Below are 17193 nucleotides of genomic sequence, written 5' to 3'. Positions count from 1 at the left end.
CGATCAATGCATTTTACAAAGTGGCTGGTATTCTTTTACATTGAAAATATGCGTGTCGTCACCCCTAAATCTCTTGGGAATGTACACAGTTGTTAACTCAGTGTCAAGCATCTGGAAGCACAAACAGAAACAAAGATATGGAGTGTAAGAGTGAGTTTATTGTTAGAAAGTACAGACACAGAAAATCCTTTAAGACACAGACAAGAATGTGGTCCAAGTCACTCAAGTTTATCCTGAAAGTATTCCACTAACTGCATTGGAAAAAAACCTTTGTCCAGTTTTTATCAAAATGAATAGAAAGTTATTTAAGCTTATATAAAGTGGATGCATCAAGATCAGAAACTTTACATCAAATATACAGTGACATTGATTAATAGTGGTTGTTATGTAAAATATACATATACAACATTCATCCATCATCTACACACCACTTAATCCTTATTAGGGTCACAGTGGGGCTGGAGTCTATCCCAGCTGACACTCTGGACAGGTCACCAGTCTGTCACAGGGTCACACATAAAGACAAACAGTCACACTCACATTCACACCTACGGGTAATTTACAATTATCACTTAACCTGATTATGTTCTTGGACTGAGGGAGGACACCGGGAGAACATGCAACCTCCATACACCAAGATCCCAGGCCCAAGCTAGGACACGCTGGGGATCTTCTAGCCGTACAAATACAACAAAAGCTGGAAAAATATATGACTGAATGCAAGTTTACTAAGTCTTTTGCACCTTATTTCCAGGCACGCAGCAGTAGTGAAATCAGATATCAATGCATCAGTTAGTAGAGAAACTCGAAAGGTTTTCTTTTCCTTCCAGGTTGGTTTAGGCCCATGTTATGTTGAGCATACGACAGCTCAGCTCCCACAGCTTCTGGGCCAGGTTGTCGTCTTTACCAGCAGAGGAGCTGCTGGTACGAGCACAGTCACTGCAAGCAAGGACACGTTAGCTAAGTGAGTTAAAGTTTAGCCGTTTGATCAGTTTATCTATAAATATACAGTCTTTTATTTACAAGTTAATATTAACTGTAGCTGCTTTCTCTAAATTTGTACACTAGCAAAGTCAAATAATGGTTTATTGAGTAGTGCACGTTTATCCCTCTCCAACCAGTTTTGCTGTTATGTTGTATTAGTGGGTGAGTGGTTTCTAAAATGAGGTTCAGATCCCACCAAGCCTTTGGAAATGCAAAATGATGAACAGGATTAGTGTTAATTTATTCTAGCTGGGAGGAAAAATGATACTGACAAGTTGCTGTAAAACACAGTTTCATTTATTTATTTATTTTTTTCATTTCTTGGCTAAAATTCCATTAAAAATAAACTTTTCAGGATTTTATAATTCAAGTGACCTGTGAGCAAACTAGACCTCTGCACCTCTTTTTGTCTCCAGTTAGATTTATAAAAAATCTAGCCCATAATGCGAGACTGTCTAATCACGAGTCTTTTCAGAGAGCGTTTCATTCTTATTGGCTGTTCTACAGATGCAGATGGTGGAAAACCTGGTTCAATGGCAGAATTTTCTGCAGGAAAAGTTGCTACTCCAGCATTGGCATCAACTGCCGACTCTCCAAAGCAACCCAATAAAAAAAGATGACCGAGTATGAAACAGAAAAAAAGAGAGTCTTTCCCACCTTTCCAGGTTTTGCCTACAGGAGCTTTAAGCAAAGATGCTGTTGAAAATAAATGTTTAACGAACTAAAATGTAATATCTGTGTGCTACACTAAAGTGTACCTGTAGTATTGACCGGTCTCATTCGCCAGTGACGGTTCCACGGCGCAGTAGATTGTCGTCTGAGCTCCCTGGACGGAGTTTTTGGTGAAGGGCTTCGCTATCTTCATGATGAACTGCTGAGGGCCGGAGAGATGGCGCCACAGATCGGTCTGAACAACCCCAGGATGGAGAGAGTAAGTTGTCACACCAGTGCCTGTTTTAAAAACAAAAAAAAGTAAAAACTGAGCTTTTGAGGAGAAAAATAATTCCAGAATAAACAGTGATGTATCTTGCTGGGTTCTCTGTTCTTTGTTTAAAATTCATGAGGTCTTCACCTTCACCTTGTGAACTGGAAGTATAAAAATAAAATTGAACTGAAATTAAGTGAATGCAGCCAGATGCTCCAAAACTGGATAAACTAACAGTGATAAAGGTAAATAAAACACCTTCTAGTCGTTTAGCCAGTGATCTCGAGAAGAGGACGTTGGCCAGCTTGCTCTGGGAGTAAGCTTTGCTCTTGTCGTAACTCTTGTCGCTGTTGATGTCCTCCAGGTTGATGGAGCCCCAACTGTGAGCCATGGAGGACACGGTGATGATCCTGGCTGGTGCCGATCTTTTAATCAGGTCAAGCAACAAGTAGGTCAACAGGAAATGACCTGGAGAAGAAGGAAACGTAGCTTTTAAATTCAATTCTGAGTGTCAGAAAACAGAAAGAGATGCATTGTAACCCAGTTTCTAAAGTGTTAAACTTAACACAAAGACCAAATAAATGGATTGTTCCACATTATCCAACAGTTTGCTGCAGGATTACAAAAAAAAAAAAAAGATTCCAAATTTATACACAAGGTAGTTATTGAAAGAACAGAAGAAAAAACAGGAGTGATTTATGCAGTTTGGCAGGCAAAATGTTCTGAGCTGTACTCTTTATCAAGCTGTGGGATTATTTACCTCATCAGAGATTAGTGCATCAACATCTAATAAAAAAGGGTAAGCAACATTTAGCAATAAAAAGGAAATCAGTGCTAAATAATAAATAATAAGGCGACACAGAGCATTACGTACAGCTGAAAGTAAAATGTGAAACAAAATGCTGTTTGTAGTAAGTCTTTCACACAAGACCAAAAAAACATCCATTATAAATGCACTAATTATGAGTACATTTGTCGTGTATTTTCTCTCATAAACAAGTAGGGTCTAAATAGCAGCTTAATATATCAGTAACATGTACAATTTTGCAGCAAATGCATTGAAAAAACAACAAAGAAAGGAATTTTGCAAAGAGAGCCAGTAATTACATTGAGTATGAATATGTCAGTCTGCCCCCTAGTGGACATTATATGGAGCTACAATTCTACAATTTCATTTAGCAGATGTCCAAAGCGATGTACAACACAAGCAAGAATTCAGACATAAGGAAAAACCTTTAGTAAGTGCAAAAAGTGCTTCAAGTGTGGAGCTATAGTAACGTTTTAAAAGCACTGATATCTCCCTGTTGGAGAAGAAGCAGCAAACCCTAAAGTTACTGTAATAAAATAATGCTGGCAGTCAACAAGACAGAAAATCCAAATAAACAGCCGCTAATAGTAAGAACTTTTTGCTGTAGTTCATTGTCTCTAGACGATAATTCATGTGTCAAATGAAAACTAAATCTGTGGCACCAACAAGCCAACTGTGGTTTTCTTAATTTAGTCGTTGCTGGTTGCATTTACCAAAGTGATTAACACCAATCTGCATCTCAAAGCCGTCTGCAGTTTTCCCATAAGGACAAACCATCACACCAGCGTTGTTGATGAGGATGTCGAGTTTTGGCTCATCTGTAGACAAAGAGAGACCTGAGAGTTTAAACTTTGTTGCTTTTACATGCAGAGTTTTCTCAGGAAGAAATGATTTCACCTCTGTTGAAGGCTTCAGCAAATTCTCTGATGGACTTGCTGTCAGACAAGTCCAGTTTCATGCACTTGACGTTGTCGTTGCCTGAGGTTTCGATGATTTCTTTCAACGCCTCCTGTGCTTTCTCCATGTCTCTGCATGCGATGATGATCTTTGCCCCTAAACAGAGGAATAAACAATAGATTTACAACAGCGTGGGCCACACGTGTGTAAATATACAGATCATTTGTGTTCATGAATGCACAGAGAGTCAAGAGATACACAAATAATCTGTGGGTAAACGGAAACAGAGCACCCTCTCGTGATGAAACGAGGACATTACTTTATGCTTCAACAAGAAACATGACCAGTATTCACTAAATAGACAAGAAAACACAATATAATTGATGCATAAGGGAAAGGTGAACTGTTTTACACATATTATAAGGAATTATATGAACATTAAGCAGCTCCAAAAGTTAGTCTTTATAAATATAGCTTGATTAGGTGTGGTTAAGTATTAAATAATAGATTAAAACTTTATTTTTACTCTAAACGTCAATATTCACATATACTACCTACATTACCTGCAGATCTTTAGCTAAAAACCACAAAATGTGATGGAAATTTTATTTTTGTTGTCATTTTTGTAATTAAAGCCAAGTACCACACTCCAGCATTGCCTGATTACAGTCTAAATGTCTAACTTATCAGAAATACAGTATCTGATTTATGTACAATTTCTGTGTGGTATGGAAGGTTTAAAATGCCTTAATTTAAACAAAACTGTCAAATACAACACACATAAACTGCTACTCAGACTTTCTATGTATATATACATTTGCAGTGTTAGAATTAAATTTAAAAAAACAATTTCAAAGGAGTATTTATTTACTTTTTTGTCTTTAGCAACTGAATTCTTTGTTTTTCTATTGTGACAACTTCTCCAAGATGCCAAATAAATAAAAAATGAGAAAACAAGGGCATTTTTTCCTACTTTGAAAAAGAGAACTAATAATGAGGTCATATCAGAGCTAACCTCTACTCTACTGACCCCACTTCCCGTGGGGGAAGTGGGGCTGTGGGCCGGTGGGGCGCCATGGGGGTCCGCTATGGCCCGTTCTGCTGCGCGGGCCTTGGGGCTCTGGCTGTGTCGGCGGGGGTCGCTCCGGGCTCCTGGGCTGGGTCTCCGCTTGGTGGCTCCTGCGGGGGGGCGGTGTGGACCTCCTTGGGCTGGAGGAGACAGCTCCCTCCTTTTGGTGGAGGTTTTCATGCATGCCAGACTCACCACACCGGCACCTACCAAAACTCAATAGAGTGTGTTCCTCCGGTCGCTGAGTCAGTGGAGGTTGCTGGGTTAGTGTCTGTGGATCTCACTCTGCTTTATCTATCCTTCTTGTGGCCTCCTGACATCTTCATGATTGATCCAGTTGGGATTCTGTCGTATTAGGTGTTTGTGAAGGGTTTTAGTTTTGTAAATGGCTTTAAGGTGTGAATTAAAGAGTACAAACAAATAAAATGCACCTTTTCTCTCAGAACACTGTCTATGCCTCACCTTTCTGTCTGTCCTGTGTTTGTTTTATGTTTCACTTGGGTGTGCACAGCCCTCAATGGCATAATGCAGGAAACAGCTTGAAATAAACATGATAGGTTAATTTGCCATGAGGACAGGTGATGGTCACAGTCACAAAGAAGAAAAAAGTTGCACATGAAGCTTAAGCAATGACACCATGGGTGGTTGGTGTCATTTTTGAGCGGATTTGCAGACAAAAAAAAAAGAAGAGAGGAAAAAAAAAAAAGGAAAAAAGAAGAGAGAAGAAAAAAAAAGGTTTATGTTGTTCATTCATATTACTTTTTTCTTTCAAGTACAACACACTAGATGCACACAGAGAATTTAAAAAAAAAAAACATATGATTGCATGAAATGGGTTTCACTTCCTGTTGGCATATTAACACTACCATAAAATATAATAACTGTGCTCCAATTTCAAGTCACAAAGTCTTAAGAAAATGCAATTTCAGTCACGTTTTGATGTTTTCTGCAGATCTATGTGACACCAAGTTTAGCGGAAACGAGTGAAGAGGTGGATTTTACATTTCCATCTGTGTGTTTCTGGCTCATCTGGAGAAGAAAGAAGTTTTTCTTTTATATTCCTCCACTTGAGGTAGTGAAAATAGGTGTCATTTTGGAATTAATCCAGACATTCAGGCATTGTTTTGGCGTCATAATAGAAATCACATTTAACCCGACTTATCTGCAGGTGCAAAAGTCAACATAACCCACAGGAAAACAACACTAAGCTGAGCTGCTTTTCACTCCAATGACTAATACACAGAATGCAAGTCATCATGACTAACCAGAAATAAAACAGACAGAATCTGCTTTATAAAAGGAGGATTAATGTGAGGTGCAATCCAAACTTCATACTGTGGATCTAAATGTCAGTCTGACCCACTTCTCTGGTGGTGAAGAGCACCCTCTTGTGACTAAATGAGTGCATTACTTTATGCTTGTTACACATGAAAATGAAGTTTCAATGCGGACAACAACAAACAAACATTATTATATTATATTATTTTCATACTGCTCTAATTTCATGACAAAAAGTCAAAAGAAAATGCTGCTGTTGTCTGCAGAGAGAAACAAGTGAATAAACCTGAATTTGAAGAGATGCACTGGAAATTTCCTGTGTGTTTAAGGCTGATTTGGTAAATAGAATAAAGTGTTTTTTATGGTTTTAATATTCCTCAGTGTGAGGCAGTGAAAATAGATGTTTTGGAATAACTACAGACATTCAGGGACTGTTTTTAAATGCGATAAATTTGGAACTGGTGAAACAAAACTGAACTGGTAGAAAGATGTGAAACAAGGTTTGCCTCAAATATTCACAATCACATTTGATTCTTTATGAACTGACACATTCTTTGTATTTGACTTATCTGCACATGCAAAAGTCAACATATCCTACAGGAAAACAATAGAGGCCAGAGATACTCATATTCAAATCACTAACACACAGAATGCAAGTACGCATGACGAAGCCAAAACAAAACAAACAGACAGAACCTGCTTTACTAAAAGAGGATCAGCGTGAGATGCAGTGCAAACTTAAAGCTGTGGATCTAAATGTCAGTCAGACCCACCTCTCTTTGCCAGGTCTTTGGCAGTTTCTTTCCCGATGCCAGTGTTGGCGCCAGTGATCAGCACAGTTTTTCCATCCAGCTTTTCAGCAGAGGACCAGGCTCTCCGGAAAACACTTGGAGAAAATAGAGAAACGTCTGTGAATGTCTCAACTAGCAACAAAAACAGAAATTAACATTGGTTTGTATCCAATAGCTTATTCATTTTAGTCGTTATCTGAGAAAATTGAGTTTTTAAAATGTCGCCTGAGCAGAACTACAGTAAAACTACAGAATCTGTTCGGCATTTTAAGAATTTGTTTCGACATTTGAAGAATTGCATGAAAAGCTTCCTCACCTTGGCATTTTTATTTATTTACAGCGCTCAGGCCGACTGTAGAAACTCCTCAAAGCCAGGAAAAAGTGTAAAATCCGGTTTAACACCACATTTAACTCACAAATGCCTCTAAAGAAAACAGAGTGGATTAAATAGTCGCGATCCGGAACTGTCCATAAGTAGTGGTCTTCGATAGGTTGGAATTTCAGCCAATAGGCTGCTCCTCCGTAAGTTATGGACGACGCTGATTGGCTTAATGTAACTTAAGACCCGCCCCTTGCGATTCGTGTGCTCGATTGTGAATGTGGGTTTCACTGAAGGGGCGGAAAGTCCACAGTTTGCCAAGATATGAGTAAAAGATAAACAAAAGACGTGGCTTCATTTTCAATTTTTGTTGTTTATTTAAAAATCTGTACTTTTTAATGTTTAATTTTTATTTGTTTTGCAATTGTTCTTTTACAAGCAACAACATCAGCAGCAATATAAGAGTGTTACAGCAATAATATTACAGATTAAAGATGCCTTTTTTATCACTGTACATGAAAATGCAATGGAATTGTGTTGGCAGTCTCTTACAGTAGTAGCATAAATGGTTGTTGGTAATCTAATAAACACAGAAGTATGTACACAACAGCAGAAATGTCCTTTTCAGTGACGATTATGTGTCTGTAAAAATGACAGATTTAATTTCTTCACAATCAAGCTATTTCCAGCTCTGGGATAAAACTGCAGCCTATTGCTGATGTGCAAGGTGCACCTAATCAGTAATGTGATCAATGTGGCAAGTTACAAACAAAAGTCTAGGCCTTAAAATTAACTCTCATTTACTCACATACAAATTTACAAGAAAAAAAAATCACAGTACAGTTTTACAGCGTTATTAGGAGACTACTGCACCTGTACTTTTTTAGTAAACCTATAACTAATGGTTAAGTATGATAAAAAGAACAGAATTCCAATTTATTCCAAAATTCTTGGATAATTATTTTTGGAAAATAAAGAAAGACATCAGAAGATTTTCCAGTTACTGGCTGGGCAAGTTCAATTATTATTATTATTTATTATTGTGGGGTTTTTAAGTTAATCAAGAAAAAAAGCAATGAAGCCTTTTAAATTCAGTCCAAAGATTTTTTTTATTTTTATTGGTAGCATCTGACACTTCATAGTGCATTTTTCAGGTTAGTACATTTGTTTATTCAAACTACATTTCATATTTTATTGTCCATTTTGTATCTTCGTATATTATTTTTCTATTTATATGATATTTTATATTTTTCTGTTGTGGTGGTCACTTTACTCTTTCTGCTTGCTACTGTAGCAACAGAATTTCCCCTTAGAGATCAAAAAAGTATTTCTATTCTATTCTATTCTATTCTATTCTATTCTATAAAAGTATGACAATCATAACAACATAACTTTCAGGAAATACAGACACAGAAAATCCTTTAAGACAAGAATGTGGTCTGATTAAGTAAAGTTTATTCCTGAATTATAAATAATTCCATTGAAAAAAACCTTTGCTCAGCTTTTATCAAAATGAATAAAAAATATTTCAGCTCATAGTAAATTGGATACATCAAGATGAGAAGCTTTATTCAAAATAGACACTTAAATTGATAAATTACTGTTATTATGTAAAACATACATATACAACAATTGCTGGAAAAATACATGACTGAATGCAAGTTAATTACATATTTTGCACCTTATGTCCTGGTTGGTTAGTGAAAGCAGATATCAGTGCATCGGTTAGTAGAAAAACTCAACAGATTTTCTTTTCCTTCCAGGTTGGTTTATTCCCATGTTATGTTGAGCATACGGCAGCTCAGCTCCCACAGCTTCTGAGCCAGGTCGTCGTCTTTACCAGCGGGGCAGCAGTCGGTACGAGCACAGTCACTGCAAGCAAGGACACGTTAGATAAATAACGTAAAGTTTAGGTCTGTTTCTCTTTTATTGACAAGTTGTTGGCTGTTTTTTTTTTCTAAATCTGTACACTAGCAAAGTCAAATTATGGTTAATTCAGGAGTCCATGTTTATCCCTCTCCAACCAGTTTTGTTATGTTGTATTAGTGGGTGAGTGGTTTCCAAAATGAGGCTCAGATCCCACCAAGCCTTTGGAAATGCAAAATGACTAACAGGATTCGTGTTAAACTGTTTTTGTCAGGAGGAAAAATAACAGTTATGAATTGCTGTGAAACACGGTGTTTCATTTTCAGCAGTCTCAAACTGAAAATGTTGAGAACCACCATATTAAAGCTGGAGTAGGCAGTATTTTTTGGAATTGCTGGGCAAAAATTAGATAAAAAAAAAAAAAAAGCTTTTCAGAATATTTTAATTTAAGTGGCCTGTGAGTAAACTAGACCTGTGCACCTCCTTTTGGCTCCAGTTTTGGCCAAATTAAAGTGAAAATAATGTTATCGTTTTATTATTCGCTGTTTAAAAAACACAACAATAATACATTTTCTAAACTCTGTTCAGTACCAGCAGTGCAAATGAATTCAACAGAAACTCAGGACCAAACATATTTCCGTGATTTCTGCATCACCACCTAAATACATGTTGGGTTCCCATGGCAATGCAACATATACAGTGTGTGATACTGTAACTGCACAGCCTCATTCAGTGGTATCAGTAATATACAGCTCAACATGTTTCTAAATACAGATTCCCTTAGCTGACAATCTCTAACACTCATGAGGAATTATCAGGAAATGCTTTGTTTAAAGACAGATGTTTTTTTTACAGCCAATTTAAATCAGAAACTCTAAACAGAACCGGGTTAGCTCCACAGCACAAGTTACCATGGAGATCTATCCAGGTAAGAATAAAGCCACTTCTGTGACACTGAAGATTCGAACATTAGTCTCAACATACCTCACTAACCCACTCTACAGGAAGAGGGCTGTATTTTCAAATGTTTTGTTTTCCAACTTCTCCAGATTTTTGCCTGCAGTAGCTTTAAGTAAATGCAATGTGCTGAAATTTAACGTCTGTGTGCTTTACTAAAGCGTACCCGTAGTATTGACCGGTCTCATTCTCCAGCGACGGCTCCACGGCGCAGTAGATTGTCGTCTGAGCTCCTTGGACGGCGGTCTTAAAGAAAGGCCTTATGAACAGCATGAGTAAATACATAGGGCCGCTCACATGACGCTGCAAATCGGTCTTAACAGCACCAGGATGGAGAGCGTAGCACGTCACACCTGTGCCTAAAAAAAAAAACAAAGATAAAAAACAAATTGAGTCTTTGAAGTGAATATGCAGTGCTGCTAGCCTAGCCGCGCTAGACAACCCACGGCAACGAATTTAATTCTCTGCCAGGGAGGGTCTAGTTACCCTCCATAAGGCTCGAGGCTGGATTCTCCTAAAACTGGCCAGACCAATCACCATGAAGTGTAGAGTCAGAAGGCGGGCGTAACGAAGTGACGACAGAGGCGTATTTGGACTTATGCCGACGGGATATGGCAAATCCTTAATATACCAGTTAGCTCCGCGGCTCCGCTGGTTGGGAAGCTAATGGGACTTAGCCACAATCCGCCGGTGCTCTCGGAACTACATCAGCCTATTCGTTGCGTTGATTGGTTGTATACCTATCCAATTGCTGCAGAGGGATTTAATAGACAACCTTTTAGCCCGCCTCCCTCCCTGTCAAGCAGCCCTAGACCCTTGTGCCATCAGAAACATGGGTGTAGCATGGCTAGGCTACAGTGCTGCACCTTTTAGACAATTTTCTGTTCAAATCAAACTAAATGAATGCCTCCAGATGGCCCAAAAATGAACAGAATAAAAGCAATGAGGGTAAATAACACACCCTTCAGTCGTTTAGCCAGCGAGTGGGAGAAGAGGACGTTGGCCAGCTTGCTCTGGGAGTAAGCTTTCATCTTGTCGTAACTCTTGTCGCTGTTGAGGTCCTCCAGATTGATGGTGCCCCAACTGTGAACCATGGAGGACACGGTGAGGATCCTGGCTGGTGCTGATTCCTTAATCAGGTCAAGCAACAAGTATGTCAACAGGACATGACCTGGAGAAGGAGGAATATGACTTTTAAATTCAATTCTGAGTGTCAGAAAACAGAGAAAGGATACTGTGTAAGTATTGTAACCCTATTTCTAATGTCTTGAACCTAAAACGAAAACCAAACAAAAGAAAAAACAGCTTGCAGTAAATCCATCAAAAATGTTATATGTGCACTTTATATCTATGTATATTTAACAAAATTTGCTTCTTCATCATTCAGACATCACAAACAAACCAGGTTAGAAAACAATACAGCAATAAAGTACAAAGCAGGACATACACATTTCTCAAACAACTTCCAGTAAACTTGCAAAAGAGGGTCACTGGCAGTGTGAGTAATACTGAAAATGAAGCCAATCTGGACAATCTTCAGCGACTAAATTTATATACAAGAAAGTTTGCCAACATCTGCTTTTTGTGTGGACGCCTTCAGCATACAGTTCTTCAGAAACTCTCCCACGGTAAATAGCCTGATTTGGCTATCTCTTCTGCCACAATAAAGCTTGCTTTCACAGCAGCTTCACTTTGTGAAATCTCTTCTGAGATTTCAGATTCTTTTAACTCTTCTACTTTCTGTAGCTTCTGGTCTGCATGCAGGGTTCGCCATTGTTAAGGGCTAGCTTTGACGTTGCAATAGGGTTGCAGACAATAACAGACACTTGACTTAAATGACACGGTAACCTATCATTCAGCAAGGCAGCTGTTGAGGTGCATTATGGGATCTGTAGTTTGTGTGTTACCAACGCTTCATATCGTCGGGCCATTAATAACAATAATAATAAATCATTGTAAAATGATCTCGCGGGCAAGATATAACTGTATTACGGGCCGGATATGGCCCCGGGCCTTGAGTTTGACACATGTGACCTAGAGGATCCAAGAAGGTTGAGTACTCTGAACTGCTGTTTGGGCCATATAATCACAAACAACAGTCAGAGTTTTCCCCTACGCAACACAAACTCACAGAGAGGTGACCCTCATTCTTCAGGGAGAGGTACAACAAAGAGGTGCTCCTCCAGGGGATTGTGAGTTTCCCCACACCCACCAAGTCCCTCTCACCCTGGACAACTCCAGAAAAGGAGAGAGTCCAACCCTTTTCAGCATTTTGGTTCCAGAACCCTTGCTGTTCACGGAGGAAGCCCAACTGTATCTAGTCGGTACCACTCCACTTCCCGCACTAGCTCAGGTTCCTTCCCCACTAGTAAGGTGATGTTCCACATCCTCACAACTAGTCTATGCCATCAAGGGGAGACACGCCTAGGCGCCCACTCATGCCCACTTCCCAATGATGACAACACCCAACCCAGACTTCTGGTCCTGTGGGTGGTGGACCCACTGTGCGTTGGCCCCTTGTTACATATTAAGGCTCGGTCACCAGATGCTCCCTGGCAAGCTCCTGTCCCAGTCCTACCTCTAGACGAGGGCCCCGCTAGTAATACTTAATGTGCCCAATAAAAACTAAATCTGGGGCTCCAAGACCAATCAGTGATGGAGGTATCCTTGATTTTAGTTCTTATTGGTTTGATTATTTACCCAAGTGATTGACGCCAATCTGCGTCTCAAAGCCGTCTGCAGTTTTTCCATAAGGACAGATCATCACACCGGCGTTGTTGATGAGGATGTTGAGTTTTGGCTCATCTGTAGAAAAAAAAAAAGATTGAAAGGTTAAACTGTGGTGCTTTAAAGTACTTTTAAAATTTTGTCAGGAAGAAATGATCTCACCTTTTTTGAAGGCTTCCGCAAATTCTCTTATGGACTTTGTGTCAGACAAGTCCAGTTTCATGCACTTGACGTTGTCGTTGCCTGAGGTTTCGATGATTTCTTTCATGGCCTCCTTTGCTTTCTCCATGTCCCTGCACGCGATGATGATCTTTGCCCCTAAACAGAGAAATATTGAAGAAGAGCTTGAAGTATTCTACATTTAATTTAACTCAAAATGCCGTAACTCACACTTGAATGCATGGAGACATTTAACTTGAAAACAAACACAAAAAGTGACTGAAAATGTTTTTTTTTGTAAGTAACGCTGAGTCTTAAACTACTATATTGTTTGTTTATTATCTAAATATGTGTGTTGTACTCAGTTACAGTTCTTGTGTGATAATGATGATTTTAAAATGGGTAAATTTGAACAAATCAGTCAAATAAGTTACGTGGAATACAATACTTTGAACTGTTACATATACTTTATGTATATGTATGCATTTACAGTGTCTGAATTAAATAAAAAATCACTTAAAGAGACAATTATTATATATTTTTTCCTTTGGCAATGGAATTAATTGTTTTTTTTTAAAGTGATGTGACTTCTCCAAGATGCCAAACAACAAAAAAGACAAAACAACTGGCAACTTTAACCAGCCGACGTTAAATACAAACTATTGCTCTGTATTTTAAAGATGAGGTGCAAGGTAGTTTTTATCACTTTAAACTAAAATGCCTTGTAAGCAGAGCCAAACTTATGACGTCAATTCAGAGCTAACCTCTACTCTACTAACCTCTGTAACACAATCTGTCATGCAGCATTCCTTTTGGAGATCTTGCAGAGAATTTGGCGTATTTCTGGGGATTGCCTTTCATATTCTAAAACAAAACAGCTGCTATAAAAAATATAAACCTTTATGGTTTATAAGCACAAAAAAACAACAGCTCCCACAAAGGCTTAACAGTATAACAATGTGGGTACTAGTTTCATCATAACTTGGTTTAATCCGTATCCAAAAAATTCAACAAAAACCCTGCCTGAAGTAATTTTTACAGCTTCATGATGCTCTTTCTCGTCTGTCCAGCTGTTATTTTTTGTCTGTCATCTGACTTGTGGATTTGCTTCTTTAAATGGGCTTTTATTGGCTTTATAGCAAATTATTTTTTATTAAAGCCCACTAAAAACAGAAATATCACCGTAAACAAAAATATATATGCAGCATGTAATAGTTTCTTACATTCTTTTCAACACTGAGAAATAAATAACTAAATAAATAAATGTGCGATATTACTTTATTACCTCCTTATACCGTTTCTATTAGACTCTGCATATTTCATCCATCCATTATCTATACACCACTTAATCTTCAATAGGGTCACGGGGGGCTGGAGTCTATCCCAGCTGACTGAGGGTGAAGGCAGGGGACACCCTGGACAGGTCACCAGTCGATCACAGGGCTACACATATAGATAACCAATCACCCTTGCATTCACACCTATGGACAATTTAGAATCTTCAATTAATCTCAGCATGCTTTTGGACTGTGGGAGGAAGCCGGAGTACCTGGAGAAAACCCACGCATGCACAGGGAGGACATGCAAATACAGAAAGATCCTTGGTTGAGGCCGCTCCATGCAGAATATCGTCTTGCACTTACTTCCTGAAATGTTCGGTAAAGTTGGCGGACATCTCTGGGGACATGATCATGTTGCTGGATAGTTCTACCCAGAGCTGTCTGACAGGATGCCTTAGAAGATAAATAACTCAGTTGTGAACATTCCCCTGCTTGGCTACAACCCAAACTGATATGCCGACATCCGACATGCCAACTGCTTGTTCTTGTGGCATGTGGCATGTGGTCACTTTTATTTAAATGGCATCATGCCATTTAAATAAAAGTGTTATTCGACGTGGACTTTTATAGTTGCTGGTCAAAGGAATGTGTGTGTAAAGGCCACACTATCAGATAATAAAAACCACCCTTGATTTAATCAAGGGTGTGGATGAACTCAATGGTTGACAATTTGACAGTCAGAAAAATGTTGGGGTTTTATTGCACAACTGGCCAAACTTAAGGCTGCTGAGCAACACTTTTACTTGACATCAGTACAGAATAACATTTGCATGCTGTGTCTGAATTTCTATCCAGTGCAAATAAACAACAGTAGATCCTTTCTTACAACACAAAACTGGCATAATACTGTCCTGTTCAAAGTCTAGTTTATACAGCCATAAAGAGATCTTCTAGTGATAACCTCTCACGTGAAAACAGCTCAGTTACTGAACAGCTGTGTGCAGTTTTAAGGGCAAAGGATGCAGACAGAAGTATTGGCAGCTGATTAGTTAGCTTTAGTTCACTTATGATAGCTTACAGCAAACAACAAAGAGATAAAAGGACGTGGATTAGCTAATACTAATAAATCCCTGCAAAGCAGATACTATAACTTTCCTGAGGCCTGAATGTGAATGGATGAATTTTGCCATAAAGTTGCTGCAACTGATACAGACACTTTGTTCTGCAAAATATCATCAGAGGTATTCTAAGTATTGTGTACAGGTGTATTTGTACCTGCAGAAAAAATGCAAAAATAAATCCAGACTTTCTCTATACCACAGCCTGCCTTTTAATACGATTTCTTTTCTTTAAAGTATAATACTATAGGTGCACACAGAGAGTTAAAATAAAAAAAAACTGCATGAATTGTTTCACTTTGACATTTTAAATCTACTGTGTTCTAATTTCAAGTCCAAGTGTCTCAAAACAATGTAATTTCAGTCACATTTTGATATTTTCTGAAAAGTTATGTGACACTGATTTTAAAGATAAACTTGATAAACTTGAAACAAATGCATTTGAAATCTCCAGCAAGTATGACTGCTGTGTGTTTTTGGCTTATTTCCTAAATAGAAGCAAAAGTTTTTGCAGTATTTTTTGATACTCCTCCATGTGAGGCAATGAAAAAAGGTGTTGTTTTGGAATTAGTCCAGACATTCAGGCGTTGTTTTGACACCATGTTCAAAATCACATTTGCTTCTTCAGGTTCGCTGTATTCCACTTATCTGCAGATCAAAAATCAACACATCCAACAGGAAAACAACAGAGGGCTGAGCTGCTTTAAACTCCAATCACTAACACACAGAATGCCAGCAATCATGACGAAGCAGAAACAAAACAAACAGATATAACCTGCTGTATAAAAAAGGACCAGTGTGAGGTGCAGCTTCAGAGTTTACAATCCAAACTTCAAACTGTGGATTTAAATGTCAGTCAGACCCACCTCTCTGTGCCAGGTCTTTGGCAGTTTCTTTCCCGATTCCAGTGTTGGCGCCTGTGATCAGCACAGTTTTGCCAACGAGCTTTTCAGCAGAGGACCAGGCTCTCGAGAAAAAACTTTGGAGGAAATTGAAAAACTTCTGTCAACGTCTCAACGAGCAACACAACAAATATGACAGTTTACACTCCTCCTGATGCAAAGAACTGGAGAAAATCAACGTTTTTTTTTTTTTTTAGCAGTTAACTTGTTAATTTTGATCATGATCGGAGAAAATTAGGGTTTTAAAATGTTACTTAATCAGAATTAAACCACAGAATTTGTTTCGATCACTGAATAATAATTTTGTGAGGAATAATTTCTTCACCTTGTCATGTTTTCTTTATTACAGCGCTCAAGTCGACTGTAGAAACTCTTCACAACCAGGAAAAAGTGGAACGTCAGATCTTACGCCACATTACACCCCCAGACGTCGGAATGTCAATAAGTAGTGCTGCTCGATAGGCTGGAAGTGCAACTCAGTCAGTTTTGGGCGACGCTGATTGGTTAAATTCAACGTAAGGCCCGCCCTTGTGCTGAGTGTGCTTGATAGTGAATGCGGGCTGCGCCGGAGGGGCGGGAAGTCGCAAGTTAGGCAAGATAAAAGTAAAAGAAGTGACATAATTTTTATTTTTTAAAAATTATTTTAAAATATAATTACTAATAACTAATCTAATAATCGGTTTCTAACTCTGGGATAAAGCTGCAGCTAATTACTGATGTCCAAGGTGCAGCTAATCAATAATGTGACCAATGTTGGCTCCAACTTGCATAAACCAACTCTTTATTGATCAGCCACACCTCTACACATGGTGCCAGAATAGATGACAAAGCAAACTAGACAAGCCCTCAGTAGATGGCAGAACCACGCCCATGCATGATACTCTGTATCAATTTTGATCATCCTAGTATATCCCTTCCTATACAAATGATGCAATATGCAAGAAATGTGCTAAGTGACCCGTGACCTTGACCTTGAGCTGCTGACCTCTAACTCCACAACTGAGCAGGGGACCTTAGACCGACCTTCAGTACCAAATTTGATTATCCTGACTTCAGCACTTGCAGAGACATCTGAATGGAAATACACACACACACACACACACACACATACAT

At 38.7% G+C, this 17193-nt stretch overlaps 2 protein-coding genes across 3 annotated transcripts; both read right to left on the bottom strand.

Moving 5' to 3' along the window:
• Nucleotides 1-138: 138 nt before the first annotated feature.
• On the bottom strand, nucleotides 139-7228 carry LOC110965786 (retinol dehydrogenase 12-like). 2 transcript variants are annotated; one of them, XM_051940363.1, is made up of 7 exons: nucleotides 7069-7228; nucleotides 6735-6847; nucleotides 3615-3770; nucleotides 3431-3535; nucleotides 2168-2377; nucleotides 1743-1935; nucleotides 139-939 (listed from the first exon to the last, which is right to left on the bottom strand). In XM_051940363.1, the coding sequence occupies exons 1-7, from the start codon at nucleotides 7074-7076 to the stop codon at nucleotides 837-839; spliced, it is 888 nt and encodes a 295-aa protein (XP_051796323.1). In that variant the 5' UTR covers nucleotides 7077-7228; the 3' UTR covers nucleotides 139-836. The 2 variants fall into 2 exon arrangements, with proteins under 2 accessions (XP_051796323.1, XP_051796324.1); XM_051940364.1 differs by lacking the exons at nucleotides 6735-6847; nucleotides 7069-7228 and adding an exon at nucleotides 4630-5378.
• A 933-nt stretch (nucleotides 7229-8161) lies between these two features.
• LOC110965784 (retinol dehydrogenase 12-like) lies at nucleotides 8162-16554 on the bottom strand. Its single transcript, XM_022214940.2, has 7 exons — nucleotides 16406-16554; nucleotides 16045-16157; nucleotides 12784-12939; nucleotides 12595-12699; nucleotides 10856-11065; nucleotides 10061-10253; nucleotides 8162-8943 (listed from the first exon to the last, which is right to left on the bottom strand). Exons 1-7 carry the CDS (start codon nucleotides 16411-16413, stop codon nucleotides 8841-8843), a joined length of 888 nt encoding a protein of 295 aa, XP_022070632.1. The 5' UTR covers nucleotides 16414-16554; the 3' UTR covers nucleotides 8162-8840.
• Nucleotides 16555-17193: the final 639 nt, after the last annotated feature.

Source organism: Acanthochromis polyacanthus, chromosome 20, assembly GCF_021347895.1.
Source record: "Acanthochromis polyacanthus isolate Apoly-LR-REF ecotype Palm Island chromosome 20, KAUST_Apoly_ChrSc, whole genome shotgun sequence".
Taxonomy (NCBI): Eukaryota; Metazoa; Chordata; class Actinopteri; family Pomacentridae; genus Acanthochromis; species Acanthochromis polyacanthus.
The sequence above is the reverse complement of the archived record's forward strand: the minus strand, read 5'-3'. Positions and strand labels throughout refer to the sequence as shown.